The sequence below is a fragment of the Lutra lutra genome, chromosome X (assembly GCF_902655055.1).
Source record: "Lutra lutra chromosome X, mLutLut1.2, whole genome shotgun sequence".
Lineage (NCBI taxonomy): Eukaryota > Metazoa > Chordata > Mammalia > Carnivora > Mustelidae > Lutra > Lutra lutra.
The window spans coordinates 37,137,110-37,160,832 of NC_062296.1; the positions used below are offsets into that span (position 1 = coordinate 37,137,110).

A 23,723-nucleotide genomic window follows, 5' to 3' on the forward strand; every position below is an offset into this window, starting at 1 on the left:
GGCAGAGAGAGGGGGAAATGAGTCTAGAGTGTTTACAGGTCAGCCGAAAGGAAATGTTTATAAATGCTTTAAGGAGCAAACCCCACAAAGTCAAGCATAAGGAAAATCCAGGACCAATAGGCTGGTTCATTGTTGATTGATTGATTTTTATTGTGGTAAAATTCACATGACAAAGTGTATCATTTTCACCATTTGAAAGTGTACAATTCGGTGATATTACACTCGCAATGTTGCCCAACCATCCCTACTATCCAGTCACAGAGATTTTTCAACACACCCATGGGAACACCATACCCATCATTCCCCAGTCCCACTTCTCCCAGCCCCCTGGAAACCACACAACTCTTTTTACCTCTGTGGATTTGCCTGTTCTGAATATTTCATATAAACGGAATTAGACAATATGTGGCCTTCTGTGTCTGACACTTAGCATATATTTTAAAAATTCATCAAGTTTGTAATAGATATCAGAATTTCATTCCTGGGACACCTGGGTGGCTCAGTCAGTTAAGGTCTGCTCATGATCCCAGAGTCCTGGGATCGAGTTCCACATCGGGCTCCTTGCTCAGTAGGGAGCCTGCTTCTCCCTCTGCCTGTCACTCCCCTTGATTGTGAGCACTCTCTCTCTCTCTGAAAAATAAATAAATAAAATCTTAAAAAAATACATCATTCCTTTTTGTGGCTGAATAATATTTTGTGGTATGAATATACCACATTTTATTTACTCAGTCATCTGTTCGTAGACATTTGGGTTATTATCACATTTTGTCTGTTGTGACTAGAGCCTCTGTAAACATTAGTATGTAAGTTTAGGTTTGAACACTTATTTTCAGGTCTTTTGGGCAGATCACTAGCAGTGGAATTGCTAGATCATATGGTAGTTCTATATTAAATTTATTGAGACAAAACCATGCTTTTCTTGAAAATCTAGCATAGTGGTTAAAAACAAGGGCTTTGATGTTTGAGTTGAATCCTGGCTGTGCTACTTACTAGTTTATGACTTTGAGCAAGGGATATAATCTCTGAGCCTCAGTTTTCTCATCAGCCGAATAAAGTTGTTTTGGGGATTACTGGGCATAATGCATAAAGCATTTAGCACAGTGCTTGTCACATAGAAAGCACCAGATACTTCTTAGCTACTAAGGAATATCAGTCTCATGCTAAATGTGATGGAAAGTCAACATCACAGATAAATAGAGGCCTAGGCTTCTTACTGACTTCACTAACTACTCCTGCCCCACCTTGCAGAACTCAGGAAGTGATCTGAATTTCTAGAAAAATGAGCAACCCCCTTTCCTCAACCCCTCCATTTTTTAATTAAACTCTGTGCCTATGTGGGAGCATAGGTGCTCACACATACATGTACACACTAATTATTCTAGGGAAAAGGGTTCTTCAAAATGTCAAAAGCTTGTGTGTGGGGGGGGTGGGTGTGGGTGTGTGTGTTTTATAAAAGAGATACTTTCCACGAAGAGGCAATTCAATATAGTAGTTAAAAGCCTATGTTCTGGAGCGCCTGGGTGGCTCAGTGGGTTAAGCTGCTGCCTTCAGCTCAGGTCATGATCTCAGGGTCCTGGGATCGAGCCCCGCATCGGGCTCTCTGCTCAGTGGGGAGCCTGCTTCCTCCTCTCTCTCTGCCTGCCTCTCTGCCTGCTTGTGATCTCTGTCTGTCAAATAAATAAATAAAATCTTAAAAAAAAAAAGCCTATGTTCTTGGTCAAAGCAGACATGAGTAAATTCCAATTCTGTGTTTATGAGCTGTGTAGTCTTCAGAAAATTACCTCATCCCAGTGAGCCTCATTCTTTTCTGTAAACATGGCATATTAATAATAGTACCCACCCTTGTTGACTTATTGTATTAAATGAGATAAATGCAAGCTTGGTGCAAAGCATATAGCAAGCACTCAACCTTCTGCTGTTGAGGGGATACCCATAACTTTGAACTTCCTTGTTTTCCAGCATCCCCACAAAGCCATCAAAGTGGCCCATGGGAGTCAAAGAGCCAAGGGACTTTAGCCAGACCTGAAAGAATGCCAAATGGTTATAAATATTCCTTCCAAATGACATGAAATTCCACCATAACAAAAGCACCTCAAGACTCTGTAATCTCAATTGTTTCTTTTGAGTTTCCTGCTTATGATTTGTCTCTCTGTTGGAAGTTGTATTTTTCCAAGACAGATTAACTTTCCACCTACCCAAAACAGAATCATATAGCATTTGTGCTGAAAGGGGAAGGGGCGATGAAAGGAATTAACATCTATAGCACTTTGTGCACGCAATTTGTCTTATGTGATCTTCGAAAAAACCCTCTTGTGAGCTAAGTATCCGAATTTCCATCATGCAGCTGCAGAATTGGGCTCAAATGTCACTCATGCCGAACTAGTAGCTGTCAGAACCAAGGTTTGGACCCAGATTTTTTCAAAAGGCTCCAATTTATTGTACATTTGCTTTCAAGATATTGTACATTTGCTTTCAAGAATTTCTGGGATCTTGTTTTGCGGCTGGTGAAGCAGAAGCCTAGAAAGGTAAAATGAGTTGCCCAAGGTCACTTAGCCAGTTAATGATAAAACAGGGGCTAGAAACCATTTCCAAGCATGCCAGCTCATGTTGCTTTATTTTCTCTTAATGGATGAATAATGTGGTTTATCAGTTTAAAAAAGTTTCAAAGATTGGAACGAATTTGGAAATAAATTTCATCTGTACCTTAATTACTTCCAGTTCATGTTTCACAGGCGTAACTGAAAAACGTTTTCCTAGGGGCACCTGGGTGGCTCAACGGGTTAAGCCTCTGCCTTCAGCTCAGGTCATGATCTCAGGGTGCTGGGATCGAATCCCACATCGGGCTCTCTGCTCAGCAGGGAGCCTGCTTCCCTTCCTCTCTCTCTGCCTGCCTCTCTGCCTACTTGTGATCTCTCTGTCAAATAAATAAATAAAATCTTAAAAAAAGAAAAACGTTTTTCTAGTCAGAAATGAACCATGCCCTGGTGTTCCCTGATGTCTGTGTGTCCACTGTGTTTGCTGCTCGATGTTCAGAAGTAGTACATGAATATAGGCAGTGCACAGTTAATTGCAGTTCTTGGTTCTTATCAGATGTTAAAGACTATGAGGGCACCTGGGTGGCTCAACGGGTTAAGCCTCTGCCTTCAGCTCAGGTCATGATCTCAAGGTCCTGAGATCGAGTACCACATCAGGCTCCCTGTTCGATAGGGAATCTGCTTCTCTTTCTCCTACCTGCTCATTCTCTCTCTTGCTCTCAAATAAGGTCTTTTTTTTAAAAGATGTTAATTAATGTGGTTAATTTTATGTGTCAAGTTGGCTAGGGTCTGGTGCTCAGATGTTTGGTCAAATACCAGTTTAGGTGTTGCTGTGAAGGTATTTTTTACATGTGCTTAACATTTAGATCAGTAGACTTTGCATAAAGCAGAGTACCTTCTATAATGTGTGTGGGCCTTGTCTAATCAGTTGAAGACCTTATGAGAAAATAACTGAGGTCCACTGAGGAAGAAGAAATTCTGCCTGCAGACTGCCTTTGGGCTTGAGACTGCAACATCATCTTCTTCCTGGGTCTACAACCTCCAGCCTGCTCTGCAGATTTTGGACTTGCCAGCCCCCCATTGGGTGGGTCAGTTCAAATCAATCAATTAATCAAATAAGTGTACACACACACATACACATATCTTCTTAGCACCATTTGTCTGGAGAACCCTGACTAATACAACCACCTACTAATATACCAAGCACAGTGTTAAGCTCTGAGGATATAGAGAAGAGATCTCTGTTCAGAGATTTGTAGCAAAAAATGAGAAAGCACGTTGACAAAAGTAGAATAGGGTGGGAAACAAAGCCACAAGAAAAGCACTGAGGTATATTTCCTGATGCTCTTTACACTTGCTAATAATACTAATGATACTTAGGCTTTATCTGTAAGGGGACACTTGACTTAATTCTGAAGGAGAGACCTTGACATGAGGCAAAAATTGATTTCCCTCCTCTTAGACTATCCTGAGAGTTTAAATCTATTGATTAAATTTATTAATTCAGTCAACATTTATTGAATCATGGTTTCATGCATAGTGTGTAATAACAAAGTGGTAATGGTCCGAGGAACCTCAAAGTTACTAGGGCCCCTTCCTAATCTTGGCCTAATCTCTGGTACCCAGGCTAAGGATGGAGAAGTCCCTTGACGTAGCTATGGAGTGAAAACCAGGCACAAGTAAATTCCTGATCAGCCCATGTGTCTCCCTGGCAACTGGATTTGGGCCCAATTAGACAGTGCACCTACCTTCTGGTTTCTAGCACTGCCTCCTCAGTTTTCAGGCTTTATCAGTGCCTACTTTGTTGACCCTGGGTATTCTAGGGAAGGCTTATGCCTTTAACATGTGATATTCCACTCATTCCCTCAAACACCAACTCTTCTCTGACTTCCTGCACTGGAGTCACATACAGTCTTGTGAGAAAGAAGACTAGTTAATGCCCATAGAATACTTGGAGAACCAGGCAAGGTAGCATATGGATATTTTCAAAATGTTGTCTTCTTTGCCCAGTATCTGGGCTAGTACCAGGCCTATAAAGCTTACCTGAATGGGTCTCCCTGGCTAACATGTAGTCTCTGCAAAGGGAGAGTTTTTGTCCCATTCTGCTTTGTACCCCTGCAGTTTGGGGCTGCTTCCTCTGCTCACATCTTTAATATTCTTTAGTGTTCTTCAGCCCTCTATCCTAGGATCTCTTCCCTTTCCGTGCAGTGTCATTGATTCACAATTCTATGCTTCAGCCCAAATCTCCCTTCCAAGCTCCAAGTCCACACATAGCTAAATGCAGAGACGTATCTCCCTAGCTATTCACAGTACCTCCAGCTCAGTGTGTCCAAAACGGAATTCATTCTCCATAAACACACACACACACGTCCTAGTCTATGCCTCCCCATCTCAGTAAATGGTATTATCATTCTCCCTGTTGCTCCCTGTTTACTCCTTTCTCCTTCACCTTCCACATCTAATCATTGACCTTCATCCATTCATTCAGGTTTCTGAGTTCCTTTTCTATGATGATGTTTTCTAGAAAACTTCCAAATACAATAGTGCGATGAAACCCCTCCCATATACCCAATGCTCAGCTTCAAATTTACCAGTTAATAGAAAATCATGTTTCGTCTATTGCCACTTCTTCTCACCCTCAATTATTTTGAAATGAATCCAGAGATCATTTCATCTACATTTCATTATGCATCTCTTCAAAGTTACAAAAACATCAAGAATCCCATTACCACACCAAAACCAAAATTCACAATGATCAAATATCCAGTCAGTGTTCAGATTTCCTCATTGTTTTGTACAGGGCATTGCTTTCTTACACTTGAATAGCTGAAGTCCCCACATTGCAATCGGATAAGTCTCTTAAATCACTTTAATCTAGTTTCCCCCTTATTTGTGCCTTTTTCTCCCTGCCATCTTTTGCTAAAAAAAAAAACTGCATCATTTATGCTCTAAGAGTTTCCCATAGTTTTGATTGTTGATTGCTGTTCCCCTGGATTTACTATAACATTATTTTAAAGTATTGGTTGTTAGCTCTAGAGACTTGGTCATGTTCCAGTTCTCTTCCTCTGAGACTATTTATTTCATCAGGTGGCTTTATTCTTTCATGATGAGGCACAAAATGTCTGCAGTGTCTGCAGTGTCTGTGGTGTTAGCCACTAATATTCATCATCTCAGTCCCTTACTTCATAGGAGCTTACAAATATTGATTCTATAATTTTGTCTTTTCCTCTAGGAGAAACATCCTTTCATTGATTTCTATGGTTACCCTGAGTTCATTCAGGAAAGGCAGGATAAATGCTTAACTCCACCACTACTTCCTTTTTAAAAACGAATTTTTGAAATAGTTATTTCCCTAGTATCCTCCAAAGGTGACCAGTGAAGGGTTTTCATTGGAGGTGGGATGAGAGAGGGAGAGTTACTGTTAGGAACTCATGGAGCTTTAAATATTTAAAGCATCTCGTTTTTTTCCATTATCATTACTGATGATCAATCACCACTTACTTGGCGAGTGGCTGTTTAGTCCTTTCGAGTACCCTATTAGTTTTTTGTAATAGCTCTACTGAGGTATAATTGACATACAGTACACTGTGCATATTTAAAGTGTACAGTTTGGTAAATTTAGACATATGTATACAGTCATGATACCATCACCACAATCAAGATCATGAACATATCCATCACTCCCAAATGTTTCCTTACATCCTTCTGTAATCCTTCCCCTCACTTCTCCACCACTCCCCATCCCTGGGTAATAACAAATCTGCTTTCTGTCACTATAGGTTAAATTTCATTTCTCAGAGTGCTTTGTAAGTGGAAATATAGAATATATATATATATATATATGCTTTTATACAGACTTTATTTCTTAGAACTATTATTTTGATATTCATTCATGATACTGCCTCTATTAATAGTCCCTTATAAGATATGTGATTTGCAAATATTTTCTCCCAATCTTAGCTTGTCTTTACATTCTCTTAAAGTTAATCTTTCTAAAATTAGAAGGTTTTAATTTGGATGAAGTCCAATTTCTCAATGTTTTTCTTTTTTATATCTAGTTCTCGATGTCATACCTAAGAAATCTTTGCTTAATCAAAGGGCACAAAGATTTTTCTCCTGATTTTTCTACTGACACTTTTAAAGTTTTAGGCTTACATTTAGGTCTACAATCCATTTCCAGTTAACTTTCGTATACGGTGTGAAGTACAGATCAAAGTTCATTCTCTCTCTCACACACATATGGATGTCCATTTGTTCCAGCGTCATTTGTTGAAGACGTCCTTTCTCTGCTGAATTGCCTTTGCAACTTTGTTGAAAATCAGTTGACCATGTTTTTATGGGTCTATTTCTGAGCTCTCTATTCTGGTCTATTTATATATTTCTGCCTTTATACCAATAACACATTGTCTTATTAAGTCTTTGAAGTCAAGTCCTGTTAAGTCTTAAAGTTTGTTTTTCCATTTCAAAGTTGTTTTGGCTATTCTAGGGTCTTTTGAATTTCCATATGCATTTTAAAACTACATTGAATGTATGATGATCAATGGGGAAGAAACTGGTTTCAACAATAGCTTTCAATTTTTTAGGTTTTCTTTGATTTTCTCAGCAATTAAGTTTTCAGTGTACAGGCTTTGCACATGTTTTGTTAGATTTACCCCTAATTGTTTCATACATTTGATGCTATCATCATCATATTTTAATTTCAATTTCAATTGTTATTAATATATAGAAATATTATAATTTATTTTGTATATTGATCTTATATCATCAAACATTGCTATCCTTACTTATTGGTTCTAGTAGCTTTTTTGTAGATGTCATATATTTTTTACATTGTCATCTGTGAATTAAGAAAGTTTTACATCTTCCTTTCAGATTTGGACACCTTTCCCTCCCATGCTTTATCAGACTGGCTAGAACCAGCAGTACAATGTTGAATAGAACTATAAATGTGGGTATCTTTCCCCTGCTCCCAATCTTAGTGGGGAAAGCATTCAGACTTCTACCATAAGATATAATGTTACGTGTAAGATCTTTCAAAGATACTCTTTAGCAGATTGAAGATGTTCCCTTTATTTTTTTCTAGTTTGCTTTGAATTTTTATTAGGAATAGATGTTGAATTTTGTCAAATCATTTCTCTGCATCTATTGAGATAATCATGTTGCTTTTTTCTTTTTGATCTGTTGAAATGGTGAATTATACTGATTGATTTTTGAATGTTAAACTAACCTAACATTGCTGGGATAAATTGCACTCGGTCATAATGTACCATAGTTTTTTATATATCTTTGGATTCAATTTTCCTAAATTATTGTAAGAAAGTTTGTGTCTGTACTCCTGAAAGATATTCTGCAATGGTAATGTTTGACTCATAAAATGAGTTAGAGAAACTCATGAAAAGAGTTTCAATTTTCCTGAAGAATTTGTGTAGAACTGGTATTATTTATTCCTTAAACATTTGGTAGAAATCACCAGGGAGACTCTCTGGCCTAGGAATTTTCTTTGTGGGGAGATTTCTAACACAAATAAAATTTTATAAATGGAGATAGGACTAGTCAGATCATCTATTTCTTCTTCAGTGAGCTTTGATAGTTTGTATATTTCAAAGGAATTACCAAAAATGTGCTTGAGGCTTGGCCACAGATGAGCTTTCTAAAATCACTTTTTCACTTCATTTTGCCTAGAAACAAAAAGAAAAGTAGGTGAGTTTCAAAGCCATGAAACATAGAATTAAAGACAGAAACACTAGACCACTCCTTTGCTTATGGACTTTGGCTAAGGCCAAAAAGTTTGAACTGGAGTTTGAACTTCACTTGTGACATATACTGCTGTATTTTTTTTAAAGCATGATTCTTTTTAAAGTCTGTTCCCACCAACCAAGTAGACTACTTGGCTAGTTTCTATTTTCTGCATATGAGAAGGGATTAGGTCTGTTTCTCCTAATTTTAGAAATGCAGGCATACGTGACAAGTTGGTTTGTCTTGTTCACCCTGCAAGCAAAATTAAAATTAGCTTCTGAAAGGATTTATAGCTTAAAATTGCAGCCATAAAATTGGGTAAAAGTAACATGCTGTTCTTGGCAAATGAAGACAGAGATCCTGGTCTTCTGCTACTTACTGGGTTTGGGGGGAGGGGGTTTCCCTCTCATTTTCCTTCTAGTCATGAAGGATGGATTTGCTACAAGCCATTCTTTTTTGCTGGTTCAGATCCTCCTCCCCATGTCATCTTTCCTCATCTCTGAGCAAGGCAAAACATCTTTAGCCTCATCTACACCAGTGGGCCTTAGAGACATAAGTTAAATATCTAGCTACACATTATCTTTATGGAAAGAGCCTGTATTTATCTCCTATTCATAGTTCCTACTGCTGGTGAACACCACACAGACTTACTGTCGGTCTTAGCTGGGCATTTGTTAGACTCCCTTCCCCTAATACAAAATACAGAAATGGCAGTGTCCTTGATCATTTGGACTCTATAACAGATGAGTTGGTCTTTCAGACTATTTCCAACAAGATGCAGCCTCTGTCCTGAAAGGCCCAATCCTTCCTATTTCTGTAGGTTCGAATCTTAGAGAGCTTATCAATTCTTCTGTTCTAACTTAGGCTCCCAGTTAGAAACCCTAAAGCATTTTGTTTTCAAATCCTTGGAATGATTTTCCTAAAGACATATTACAAATGAATGATAAGGCTCTGGACCAAGCCACTAAAGCCCATGACACTGTATACCTAAAGTCTAATAGTAAGAGTAGGCTTACAAAAAGTAGGACATGCAGCCCCACCATGTATTGCACAGCCAAGGAAACAGGCTCAGCCTGCTGTTGAGTGCCTAACCATTCAAAATAATCTTTCATATTATTATTTAAAAAACTGTCATCACAATTTATCTGAAGTAGTCAAAAGGGAAAGCTCTTAGAGTGGGCAACGAATACCATACAAAATTGTGCTATTGTTGGAAATGAGAGAAGGTGACATTTAAGAAAGGATGTGTTACTGTATCATATATGAATTATATCTCAATAAAATTGTTACAAGAAAGAAGAAGAAAGGATATGACTAGAATTTCCAGATAAATGGATGGAATATGAAAAATAGTCCAAAGACATGGATCCTTTGATAAATAGACCTCTAGGAGTAGAATATTCGAGGTGATAGGTGGGTCTGCAGTGGTAGGTTGATTTAGAAGGGCCCTTAAAGGTCATACCTGGATTTTGAATTTCACAACTTTTCAGGTAAGAAGGAGTTACTGAAGTTTCTTGAGAGAATACAGAATATAACATAGCTTCTAAGTTCTAGAAAATATCTCTTTACCTTTTCCAATTATACTTCTCACTTTCTTCTTTTGATTACAGTTATCTCTGTCATTATGTTTTAAGTTCCTTGAGTACAGTAAATATTGCATTATTTTCTAAATATTTGTCTTTTTCCATAGCGTCTAACATGGTGCCTTGATTTACAGCAGATGTGCATTAAAGGTTGTCCTCAAATCAGTGAAGTGGATTTGGTGTAAGAAAGCCTTGGTTCTAGTCTTGTCCCTTTCTGGCCATGCCCCCCTATTTAATTATGTCTTAGATCCACTCACTCCTCCCCATCCAACCTCCATGACCCTTGTTCAGACCACCATCACTGCAACAGTCTCTTAATTGGTCTCCCACCCCACTACCCACCCTCATGTCCATTATCCTTTGTGCCATTAGAACATTTTTTTCTCAAATATCAATTTGATCAAGTTATTCTCTACTTAAAATTATTCAGTGACTTCTTACTGTTCTGAGGATAAAAAGCCAACCTCCCTAACATTACCAATGAGATTCTGCATGAGCAGGCATTTCCCTGCCTGTACACCATCATCTCATGTCACTGCCCCCTCTACGTTCTTGTTCCAGTCACTCTGGCTTTCTTTAAAGTCTCCCCTACGTGCCATGCTCTCTTTCACCACAGGGCGTGTGCCTATATTGTCTCCTCTGCCTGGAAGATTCTCTGCCTCACTCCTCTCCATTGACTTAGTTTATGCCACCTCATTCTTCAGACCCCAGTTAAACTATACTTCCTTAGATGAATGTTTGCTGATCCTACCAGGGAAGCCAAGTGCTTCTTTTACATGCCCTCATGTCCTTCTGTTGGTGTCCTTTGTATCATATGGCACAATTTTAATTAAAAGATTATCATTTACTCACCCAATGTTTGTCTCCTCTACAAGATTACACAACAAAGAAGCAAGTCTATTTTATTGAATGGTATACTCCCAGGGTATAATCCAGTGCCTGGCACAAAGTAGGCAGACATTCAGTAAGTCTTTGTTGAATGAAAGAATGATGTTTATGTCTTAATGATTTAAATATTGTAAAGTTTCCCAGTACTGTGTGTTTCTCTATCACACTTTTCACAATTATGATTCTTTAAATATTTGTATAATTGATCTGTATTCCATATGAGAATGTAAGCACCCTGATGGCAGGGACTATATTGATTTTTTAAACTGAATTATAGTTTACAAACAATGAAAGGTACAGATTATAATCATATACTTTCAGACACCTGGGTGGCTCTGTTGCTTAAACATCAGACTCTTGACTGTGGCTCAGATCGTGATCTCAGGGTTGTGAGATAGAGCCCCACATAGGGCTCCAGGCTCAGCAGGGAGTCTGCTGGAGATTCTCTTCATCTCCCTCTGCCCCTTACCCCTTGCTTGTGTGCCTGTGCATGCACACACTGTCTCTTTCTAAAAATAAATACATCTTTAAACATGTTTAAAAATATATACTTTCATGAGTTTTGACAAATGTGTACACTCATACACATCACTCCAAACAAAATATAGAACATTTCTGCCACCCCAGAAAGTACCCTTTTACCTTTGAGTCACCTTCCTACCCCCCTATACCACAAAGGTAACTGCTGTAATGATTTGGGTTTTCTTGGACTTACTTTGTGTTTTAGAGCTTTGTATAAGTGGACTTGTACTAAATGTGCTCTTATGTGTCTGGCTTCTCTAATGTCTGTGAGATTCATCCCTGCAGTTACGTGTATTGATAGTTGGTTCATTTTTTTCCCCCTGAATAGTGTCCCATTGTACAAATATACTACAGTTTGTTTATCCATTCACCCATTGGTGGATATTTGATCTCGTTCCACTTTGGGGTTATTATGAATAAAGCTCTATGAGCTTTCCCATACAAGTCATATTCAATGTTTTTATTATCATATCCCCCCACCTAGCACAGTGCCTGACACTCAATAAATATTCACTGAGCAAATGAATAAATCTAATCCTCACATTGTCAGTTATAACTCTACCTTTCCTTCCTAATTGGATATTAGGATGCAAATGAGGAAAAGTGACCCAATTACAGGAACTCAAATACCCTTTGAATTTTCTAAAAAGTAAGTTGCAGAGTTTGTACTTTAAATATTATTAATAGCAATTCCTTTAACACACCTCACAACCAAACTTGTCACACAAATATGTGATGTATGTGCCCCTGGTAGGATTTCCAGATTAAAAAATAGGACAGAGTTCAATTTAATTTTCAGATAAACAACAGTTGGGTTTTTCATATAAGGGTGTCCCAAATATTTTATGGAACATATTTATGCTAATTTGGGACACATTTATAAAAAGTGTTTCCTTGTTTTTCTGAAATTCAAATTTAATTCAGCTGCCTGCATTTTTGTTTGCTAAATCTAGTCACCCTCTGTGTGAACTGTGGAACTTCTCATCCTTAGGCCCTTTCCAGCCTTAAAGCTTAAAGATTCCTCACCTGCTCCCAGTGACTGGCCCTAGGAAATGCTGTTTTTTCATAGTTGCTCAGTAAGTACTTACTGGCAAGGGAGAGGGAGGCATCTACTTTAAGAATATTATGGGCAACATTTACTTCATCTAGTTGTGTGTTAAGCATTTGCTTAACAAATTCATTTTAAGGTCTCATTGAACAGTACGTACTCATGGGTCTTGGTTCATTCTGGCTGGCTAGGGCTTTTCCAAGTGAGATCTAGCATGGCTGTTCTCCTCCCCACCCCCTGTCCCCATCAGTTATGTTTGTGGATGTGTGTGAACACAGACAGATGTCAGAGGGAAATGCCTTCCTGAACTACTCAGTAATGTCTGGTATCAGCATCATCCTTAAAATAAAGTGTGGGTGACAAGTTCCACCTGGTAAGGAGCCAGCTCCCACAGATTACTTCCTTCTTTCTCCAGAGCCTTTCATTCATAAACTCAGAGGGAGCTGTTCTTAAAAAGCAAATGCACATTAAACATGGGACAAGACTCAGCTTGGTTTAATGTGCATATGTGCATAAATTTCAGTGAACAGGTTCTGTTTTAAAATTTCTCAAAGTAAAGTCAAACTCTCTGTATTATTAGCCTGAGGTTTGGAAACCTAGACTGATGCTTAAAGGGGCATGGCTTAGTGGAAAACGCTAGTCATTATCATGAATGTGGCCCCAGGAATATATCTGATCCAGCCAAAGAGGTCTCTCTGGATTTCTGGGCCCTGAACTGCTAAAATGGCACCTTGGTATCTTGTATCACTTTTCCCTTTTAGAAGTTTAGCTGTGCACTGAAAAGAGAAGCCCTGACGTTGAGTCTTTGCTTTGTAATTTAACCAACAAGAGATACCAGCTCTCTGAGATTCAGGTTTGTATGGGTTTTTTTCATCTGAAAAAATGGACATATAAAAATTCTTCTTTTGTATGTTCCAAAAAGATTAATGAGAATCATATATAAAATTTGTTTAGAAATTATAGAAATGGCACAAGTAATATTGTAAGTTAAGTAAACCAAAGTTGATTTAAAAAATGCAAAAGAAGAAAAAGGGCACCACTCTCTTGACCTTGATCTATCTTCTCCTGACTTCTCAATTTCAGGCTAATTCCTAGAACCAGTGGCAGTGGGTCTGATGGAAAACAAAAACAAAAACAAAAAAACAAGAGACAGAGAGTGAGGGTACCAGAGTTTTTAGCCCAACTCTGACACTGACCTTCCAATATGGAGAAAGTCACTAACAGCTGGGACTCCATTTTCTCATCTTGAAAATGAGGAAGTGTGGAAATGAGGAAATGAGGAAATGGGGGCCCACTCAAGCACTGAGTGGGCCCCTGTTAGGTCAGGTGGGCATAGTACTAAATATTGTAACTGTAAATAATACCAGCTAACATATGTTGAGTATACTAGATATGCCAGGCATTTTGCTAGGGACGTTATCTCTAAACTCATGAAACCCCACAAAGTAAAATTTTATCCCTATTTTATAGTTCACAACATCGAGGCTTAGAGGGTTGGTTTTAAATTGATTTGCCTTATGGTGAATAAACCAAAGTCTTCAATCTCCACAGAACTGTCTAGGAGGATAGTTGAAGATATAAAGAAATCATCGTAATATTGTGTATGGGTGTATGTTCCTACACATACACCATCTGAAATATCCATTTTAGACTCATGGTAGGAAATCAGATGAGATTGGGTGTGAAAGGTGTTTTGAAGAAACCTTAAGTTATCAAAGTGGAATAGTTCTCTTACATTGTATGAAATCAGGATTGAGCAACCATTTTGACCATTTACTGAGCTACTTCAAGGAAAATTTATTCTATTCCATTCTATCTCATTTTGTTCTATGTAGCATAGTAACAGGCCCCAGCCCCTCCATGTCATCACCTCTTCTTTCTTCCCAGATCTTGTCACAACTTGAAAGCCCACAAATTTCTTCAACTTCACCAGAATCCATCATCCATCGATTCTACTACCTTTTTCACTGCCTCTTACCCACTGCCTGCCTGTGTTCACTTCCATCCTTAGGAAGCCCAGATTCGATGGTCCACCATTATAATTTCTTTCTTCTGTACAATGCTGAATTTCTTGCCTTTCTTGTCCTTTATCGCTCTTACCTAACAGAACCCAACTGTGATTACACCTGATTCCTCTGCTAAACTGTATCTGTACCCACATGGCTGAACAAGGCTAAGGAAAACCTCACAGTGTTGATAACTGGTGTTAAGTTCATGACCGCTAATCTCAAGTGGGCCCTTAGAGCTGCCTTGCAGTTCTACCATGTTTCCTTGGTTCTCTTTCCTGAAATTGCTGTGGTCCAGATTACCACATTGTTAGATCTGTTGGTATGTTCTCATCCTGCATTTTACTTGACTTATCAACAATTTAGCACAGTTTGTCACTCTTTCCCTGCATTTTATCCCTTGGTAGAATCATCTAGTCTTGTGGCTTTATATAGATACCAACGGTGGCAGAGACAGTGCTCACCAGATAATCCCTGTTCTCTCCTACTTTCCATGCTCTTATCCACCATGTCTAGTTCTTGCAAACAGCAATATGAGCACAGTAGGAGAAACTCAGAGAAAGTATTAGCATCTGAGGAAATGGAGTTGCTTCACAGAAACAGCTTGAAAATCCAAGTCACTTCTGGAAAAAAAAAAAAGCCACTAAGGAGACCTGACTATCCCTCAATTGAATTGTGACATGAAAAAAAATAAATAAATAAACCTTAGCTGTTTTAAACCACTGAGATTTGGGGTTTGTTACTACAACAGAGTCAAGTCCGTACTGACCAAAGCACTACACATACAAGTTCAAGCTAGCCATTCTCCCTGGGACTCCAGATTACATAGCTAGCTGACCTATAGAATCTACTAGCTATCCAGTGCCTCTACTTAGATGTCTACTAGATACCTCAAAACCAGAATTCTCAAATTTTTTAATATTTTATTTGTCTGGGAGAAAGAGCACACAAATGGATGGGGGTGGGGAGCAAAGGGAGAAAGAGAAGCAGACTCCCCACTGAGCAGGGAGCCTGACTTGGGGCTTTATCCCAGGACCCTGAGATCATGACCTGAGCTGAAGTCAGATGCTTCACTGAGTTGTCCTGGTGCCCTAAAAACCAGAATTCTTGACTTTCCCCCTCAAAGCTCCTCCTCCAACAGGAGATGTCACTCCTTGTCTCAAAACCATTTTTAAAAGTTTTTCTTTATATTCCAGTTAGTGAATATACAGTGAAATATGAGTTTCAGGTGTACAGTATAGTACAACACTTCCATACATCACCCTGTGCTCATCAGGACAAATGCCCTCCTTAATCCCCATCACCTAGTTCCCCCATTCCCCCACCTACCTCCCCTCTGGTAACCACCAGTTTGTTCTCTAGAGTTAAGAGAAAGTCTCTTTCTTGATTTGTCTCCCTGCCTCTCTTTTTTTTCCCTTTGCTCATTTGTTTCCAAAGGTGAAGTTCTTACAGTGGCCTCTAAAATCTTTCACAATCTGGCTCCTGCTACATCTTGGACCTCATCATCATTTCTATTCCCTTTACTCTATCCCAGCACTCTGGCCTCCTTGATGCTCTACCAAAACATCAAGCATGTTCTCTCATCTCCTGCCTTTGTTCTTACTCTTCCCTTGGCCTGGAAAGCTCTTACCCCAGATTAACTGCTTAGCTCCCTCCCTCATTTTCTCTAGCAGGGGTCCTCAAACCTTTCCAGACAGAAGAATCACCCAAAGACAGATTGCTGGGCCCCACTCTGAAGTTTATGATTGGTTAGGTCTAGGAGGGGGCAGTAATTTACATTTCTAACAGGTTTCCAGAGCTAATGACACTGGCCCAAGGACCCTGATTGAAGAAACACTATTCTCTGCTCAGAAGTTACCAGATCAGAGCACCTGGGTGGCTCAGTCAGTTAAGCAGCTGACTTCGGCTCAGGTCATGATCTTGGGGTCCTGGGGTCCTGGGATCAATCCCCATGTTGGGCTCCCTGCTCAGTAGGGAGTCTGTTTCTCCCTCCAGCCCTCCCCCTGGCTCATGATCTCTGTCTCTCACTATCTCCCAAATTAAAAAAAAAATTTACTGTATGATCAAAGCCTTCCCTGACTTCCCTATATAAAGTGACAACCTGACTACAACACTTTGTGTCCTTACTCTGCTTTGTTTTCTCTTTGTTTTCCCCCCTGGATTGCAAACACCATGAGAGCAGGGATTTGGTTTCACTTGTGGCTGTATGATACGACCTCTAGCTCCCATGCCTAGCATGGTACCTAACACAGAGTAGATGCTTATTACATATTTGTTGACTGAATGGTCAGAATAAAATGTTGTACAGCCAGCTTTCTGTGATCTAAGCTCCTGGAGGAATTGCTCACAAAAATAACTCACTTTTGGGTGCCTGGGTGGCTCAGTTGGTTAAGCGTCTGCATTCAGCTCATGTCGTGATCTTGGGGTCCTGGGATCAAGCCCCACATCAGGCTCCTCACTCAGCAGGAAGCCTGCTTCTCCCTTTCCCTCTGCCTGCCACTCCCCCTGCTGGTGCTCTCTCTGTCAAATAAATAAATAAATAAATTTTAAAAATTAAAATAAAAAAATAAGAAAAAGAATAACTCACTTTTGCCAACTATTCATTCACTCCAGCTAAGCTGCTTTTCCATTCTTACATTACATCTCTTGCTTCCTGGGTTACCTTGTGTGTCATTTTCATACCTGCCACCACTCCTGACTGAAAGCACTGGCAATGCCAGGAAAAACCAACTGGCTTCTGGAAGGGACACTGGATGTATTTCAGGAAACCAAAGGGGAAGGAGAATCCCAAGCGGAGCCGGTCTAACACTGGGAACTCTGTTATCCTGAGAGAAATTATTTCACAACCCTTTACTGAGTACCAGCTTGTGCAAGGGCTACAGAGAAGAAGAAAACAGAGTTCTCTTTCCAGTCTGATGGCAGAACCAAACAGATTGAGTCAAATATGGCAAATCACCATTAGCAGAGAGGAGGGAGTAAGAACTTCTGCCCAAAATCGCTGAGAGGGAAAAATTGGTGCTGGGAGAGGGACGGGGTTGGGGGTGGGGACGGTTCTTCACCAAGACAATGGTGTTTGAGCTGGGTTTTGAAGAATCTGTAGAAGTTTGGTTTGTGATAAATGTGAAAACGGGGTAGGGAAGGCATTTTGGACACGGGAACCAGCATCAGCAAATGAATAGATGTGATACTGGTGATAGATAGATACTGATGCTATTAAAAATACTGTATGATCAGTTATATGCAGACATCAACAAATCCAAATGGATGTCCTAACCAAGTTGAGTGGATATCAGCCATAGACAAACTGGCATGGATATATCGTCCCATCCCACTTGACTCTCAGCTCCAGGAGAGGCCGGGGTGTTATGCCGAAGAATGTGGCATAGCTAATATCCACGTAATAATAATAGCTGACGCTAAATGCTAACCATGAGCCAGGCACTGTGCTTTGCATGCTTTATCTTACTTAATCTTGCAGTCAACCCCTAGACGGTAGATATTGTTGCCATTTCCATTTGACATTTTAAGTTGCTTGTCTCAGATTAGTCCCAACTATGCTGGGATTTAAACCTCTACAGATTGACTCTGGAATTTATATGCTTATCCAAGGCACACTGCCTCAAGTAATGGCTAGAACATAGGTCGTCCCTCTTAACGCTGTGGGAATATACAAAGAGGTAAAATAGATTGACCTTTCCTTATCAACATTATTGTTTGGTTGAGGAAACAAGACGCTCAACCATGCAACCTCGGAAACATTGCAAGTACTGTCACGAAGCGACATGTGACACTTGCCCAGTGGGTGGGCCTGCTGAGTCATTTTGCTGAGCTAGAGTGCCCATGGAAGAAATGGAACTTGAACTTGGCCTTGAGAGGTATGGAATAGCGGGAAGAATGTGGAGTTGGAAGTAAGTGGGAGGCTTCACTTGCTAACAGTGTGACCTGGACCAAAGTTCTTTCCTTCATGGTTCTTATCCGGAAAATTAGTGATGTGGATTAGACTTCTTACCCTACCCCTAGGAGGTATTTTGCAGATTGTGAGGTCAGTTTTGGTTGTGAAAATAATTGGGAGGTGGCTCTTAGGTAGGAGCCAGGAATGGCAGGTGTTCTGCACACTATGAAGAATTGTCTTGTATCTTGCCCAAACTTTAGAAGACCTCTAGACATTCATGTACGTGAGAACTCTGTTTATAATTACCTGAGCCTAGAACATAACCCCATTTTACATCTCGAGTTGAATTTTTTTTCATGGCTTCATTTTTACTGAGTAAAACTACCCAAAAAACAGAGGAGATATTGAGCTTTTTTTTTTTTTCCAGAACTTTACTATGCATTATTAACATGGTGATAGCAACTGCATTCATGGTACTTGAGTCACTGCTACCACATCCCAGGGTCATTCTACTTTAGCAGGCTATCCCATTCATGGTGATCCTGCACTGAGCTGCTAGCCTCTGACAACTTCACATTTTCTAACATAGTGATGTATGAGCATTTATAGATGAGAATACATATTGTTGCATTATAAATGCCTTTCGTTTCTGCTTTGCAAGACAGTTATGTCATAATATGTGCTTTTGAAAGTACTGTTTACATCTTTATTATCACTGATTCTGATGAATTTCTTTTCAGGATAGCAAGAAAGAACAATAAATACTTATAGTTTAAAAAAAAAGTTAGACTGAAGAAGGACTATATTGGATAACCTCTCAGTGCCTTTGCAGTTCAAATTTTCTGTGGATGTAGGGAAGGGGTTGGGTTTGGAGAGGAAGCAGAGAGCATTCCAGGATGGAAATGACATGAGGGATGTGACCTGGTGGAGCAGGGGTTGAAGGATCCCCAGACAAGCCAGGAGAAGGAAGAAACTTCCTTAGAGCCTGGTCCTGTCATGTTCCCTGGAAGCCACTCCTTTCATTCCTCCCGCCCTCACTGTAATTGAAGACTCCTGGGGGAACTGCCAGGGCCAGAATGGCAGGAAATTGCCTTGCGGCCAGTGGGGCTTCTCTGGTTACTTCCCTCTGTGACCGAGGGACGTGATGGCTTCCTGTCTGTTAGCTGGGTGTCTTTGCCTCCTTGTTCTGCCAAGTTCCCAAGAAACCTTAGCTTCTGTTCCTTCCACTTTTGCCCAGCTCCTTTGCATGGGATTTTATCCCCTGTCTTATCCAGCTCTCTTGCTCCATATGAGTGATCTGGAAATGTTGGGTTCGTGACCAACACATTTTGTAGGACACCCAAAACACATTGTTTGGAAGTAAGCCAGAGATACAAATGGATATCCAGACAGCTCTGGCCATGCCTGTTGTGTCCTCTCCCTTGAAGGGGGGTAACTTGTATCATTCAGTAACATAATTGTTTTTCTCATTACTAATTATATATGCTCGCTGAAGACAGTTCAGAAAATACAGAAATATGTGTAGAAGCAAGTCTGTCACCCCCAAGAAATATAGTACTTGGCAGGAGACAAGGGTGACAGCATGAGTGAAGGTTAAATTTGGTGCTGGCCTGTTGCCACCCCTTCCAACCACTTCTTCCTCCCACAGCACCTCTTGATCTCACCGTTGTGGAATTTGCCTGTCCTGTATACCATAAAATAGAAGGCAAACTGGAAAGTGTACAGTAACACTTACCATGTCAAAAGCATATAAGCGATAAAATATCTTATATCAAGAAGGTGTTTGAAATCTAAAACAGCAATATTTTGTCAGAGCTCTGCTACCACTACCTTATTTCTGAGGTGTTGTGGTGATAAAGTGTTGTGGGAATGTCTAAAGAGATAAGAGACCATCTGAGAAATTCACAGTGCTCCCTGGGAATTAGGAAAAGACTCACAGTACAAAGAGGCAAGAGTGTTTAAGTACAAAGCAGGGCTCATAAATATGCCTTTCTCTTTTGAGGAAAAAAAAAAGGAACAGCCAACATTAAACAAAAAATTGGGTGATACTAAATCCATCCCAGAGATCAAGTTCTTGTTATAGATAATAGTTGGAATTTATGTTTTGCTTCTCCTCCCCTCCCCAGGTAGATAGGGTCAGAATGGAGAGTCCTTATTTTTGAGCCCTTGCATTGAGATTCTGGGAGACAGAGGACTTAGAAAACTCTAAGGTATAAGTGTTAAGGTCAGGGCTTTGGAGTTAGTTAGACCTGGGTTCAAATCCCAGCTCCACTCAGATGGTCATCAAAACACTCTTTGTGCCATCTGCTGTCTTTGACATTGGGGATATAACATTGAACAATTTAGATAAGGCCACTACTTACATGGAGCTTACATTCTAGTGGTGGGGGGAAGAATGTTTAATGTTGAAAGGAGAACACAGTGATATGATTGGAAGTAACTGGGGACTGCCTTAGGTTGAGTAGTCAGGAAAGGTCTCTCTGAGACTAGACAATTGAACTATGACCTGGATGATAAAAAGAGGCCAGCAATAAAACAAAACAAAACAAAAACTTCTAGGGGAAGAACATTCCAGGCAGAAGTAACAGCAAGGGCAAAGGCCTTGAGGCAGGAACAAGCTTAAGTTTTTATACAACGAAATACCAGTGTGATTGAAGCAGAGTGAGCCAGGGAGAGAGGGAAGAGATGAGGTTAGAGAGGTCAATACAGGTCAGGTCACACAGGGGCTTTGTAAAAATTCAGCTAGTAATCATCGTCATCATCATCAAGCAGATAAGAAAAAAAAGAAGTTGACCAATTGAGGGTATATTGTTCAGTACCAACTGAGACATTTGAATCTGACTAACTAGGGCACAGGGGTGTTACTGTAAGGTTTGAATGATGTGTTGAAAGTGAGCCTGAGGAAAATAATTCTGAGAACAGGGTACAGGGTCGCCATTTTTTGTCTATCATCACGTTTCTAACACTTGAATTTCTCTCAAGTTCTCTACAGTTACTGCTTTCTCCGTGAACACCAAATACACAAGTTCAGTGTGACTCACGACACCATCAAATGAAGTGATTAAGCCACTCTGAACATATTTGTTAGGAGGAGTGTGGCTAAGGGTCAGGTTCCCTGGGGCTACATTGTTTCTTGGTGCGCCTGGCTTACTAATATTTTTTTTTCCTCTCTCTCTTTTTTTAAATAGGGAGAGAAGAAGTCCTATGGAAAGCCATGTGGGGGCCAAGACTGCAGCGGTGGCTGTAAATGCTTTCCTGAGAAAGGATCCAGAGTAAGTGGCTTCTTCCATTGCTGAAAGACACACAGTCAAGGGAGTTGTGATCTGACGTGTGTGTGTGTGTGTGTGTGTGCGCGTGTGTTTTCTTTAGACTTAAACTGCTTAGAATCCACTCTTGTGACTTCATGGAATAAGCCAAGTGGTGAGGACCAGCTGGAAGGACCTTTGCTAACCAGATGAGAGGCAGAACTAAATTGGTAAAGGTCTCTGCGAGAGCAGAAAGAGGTTTCCTTTGTTGACTTAATGCCAACCTTTCCTCAAGGTTTCATCTGGAGTACTTCCAAAAGCCAATTAGGTTGTGAAGAACCAGATTATGTTTGTAGATAGACATGCATTTTCATAGCTCCTCTTTAGCCACTCGGTTCTTCCCTCTGGGTAACAAGTGGTCCAGTTGTTATCTATTGGGATGGGACTGGTCAAAAGTCAAGAGTTTCCTTGGGATGCCTGGGTGGCTCAGTCTGTTAAGCATTTCCCTTCGGCTCAGGTATGACCTCAGGGTCCTGGGATCGAGTCCTACGTTGGGCTCCTTGCTCAGCAAGGGGCCTACTTCTCCCTCTGCCTGCCGCTCCCTGCTCATGCTTTCTCTCTCTCTCTATCTCTCTCTCCGACAAATAAAGAAATGAAAGCCTTGGGGCACCTGGGTGCCTCAGTTCATTGAGCATCTGCCTTCAGCTCGGGTCCTGGAATTGGGCCCCCTATAGGGCTCCCAGCTCCACAGGAGGCCTGCATCTCCCTCTCCCACTCCCCCTACTTGTGTTCCGTCTCTTGCTGTGTCTCTCTCTGTCAAGTAAATAAATAAAATCTTTAAAATTAAAAAATAAATAAATAAATGAAAGTCTTAGAAAAAGAGTTTCCAGGGTAGCCTTAAAGTCCAGAAATTTGGGTGACTGCCCATAAAGAATGATTTACAGATATTATGTTAAAACCTAGGATTTGTTTAAAAACATTATGGGAAATAATTCTGTGTTTTGGTCCTTATTGGTAAATCACAATGAGCACCATGTGTTAACAGAGCGTTTCCATCAGCCCTTGTATATGCATATGGGAAGCATTGCCCCAGCTGATTTATACCCCGGACTCTCACAAAATAAACTGACATCTTCAGTGTAACTCAGGGGAAAAAAAGGTATTCAAGGGGGTTCATTTTTACAAAATGAAATATAATCTATGTCCCTGGGATTTATGGCCACCCTGTGAATTCGGATCTTCTGACTTGCAGCTTTGTGTCTGCACTCTGATCACATTCAAACAAGCCTAAGAGCTTAGACTGTCAAAGGGAGGGAGCATAAATAGGTCAACTAGACCCTCAAAAACATGGCCAAACAGGGAACAGAGTGGCCACTCCACCTTCTCTTTCATTATCTTCCATTTAAGAGTAAAGTGAAATATCAAACTACGCCAGAATTTGAAGGAAGAGAAAAAGCCATCTCCTCATCAAAAGGGACCAGACCCATTATACATTAAAGGCATAGACTTAGAGAATCATAAAATATCAGAGACAATATCTTAGTGAGCTTCTCATCTTAACCACTGATTGTACAGAGAAAGCAGACTCTGAGAAGGAAAATGACTTCCTGGGGTCACACAGCAAATTGATGACAGTTCAGACTATTACCTGGGTCCTTTGATTTCTTGCCTATTTACTTTTACCCACTGTTGCCTCCCGGAGAAGTCATGTTCACCGTAGTCACCGAGGCACATGCCTCTGCCTCTAATCTTTAACCAGGAAACACTTTAGAAAAAAAGATGCTTCTATAACAAATATATGAATATATTCTTAAACAACATGGAAGTGATAGAGGTTAAGAAGTCTCCTTTGAGATTCCAGTCCCCCTGTTGTCTTTCCGGTCTTTTCTTGTACATTATCAGAGACCTGTAGAAATATGAGTAAAAAGTTACATTTTCTGTTTTTTTTCCCCAAAATACAATCATATATTGTGTCTTTTTCTGTTTTTGTTTTTTTAAGCCATTTAATATGTCCTTAAGATCTTTTTCTCTCCCCCATAGTTTAATCCATCCATTCGTTCCTCTTTTGATGAACATCTTAGGTTGTTTTCAAACGTTTGCTGTTTTAAAAAGTGGCAGTGCCCCAGTGGAAATCCTCAAACAGACCTTCTTGTGCATATAGGATCAGAATTTCCAGATACAAGGTAATAAAGATTTTTAATTCTCAAAGCTAGTGCGCACTTACCCCGCAAAATACTCCGATTTACACTTCCATCAGCCTCGTACAGGA

The 23,723-nt window shown here is 40.1% G+C and overlaps 1 protein-coding gene across 4 annotated transcripts in view; it reads left to right on the forward strand.

Annotated features, from left to right (window-relative positions):
• Positions 1 to 23,723, forward strand: part of COL4A6 (collagen type IV alpha 6 chain) — a 274,461-nt gene that overhangs the window by 103,140 nt on the left and 147,598 nt on the right. For all 4 annotated transcript variants that reach the window (XM_047715185.1, XM_047715188.1, XM_047715187.1 and 1 more), the window contains exon 3: positions 21,398 to 21,481. In XM_047715185.1, the coding sequence (XP_047571141.1) occupies positions 21,398 to 21,481 (84 nt within the window). The remainder of the gene's footprint in view (positions 1 to 21,397; positions 21,482 to 23,723) is intronic.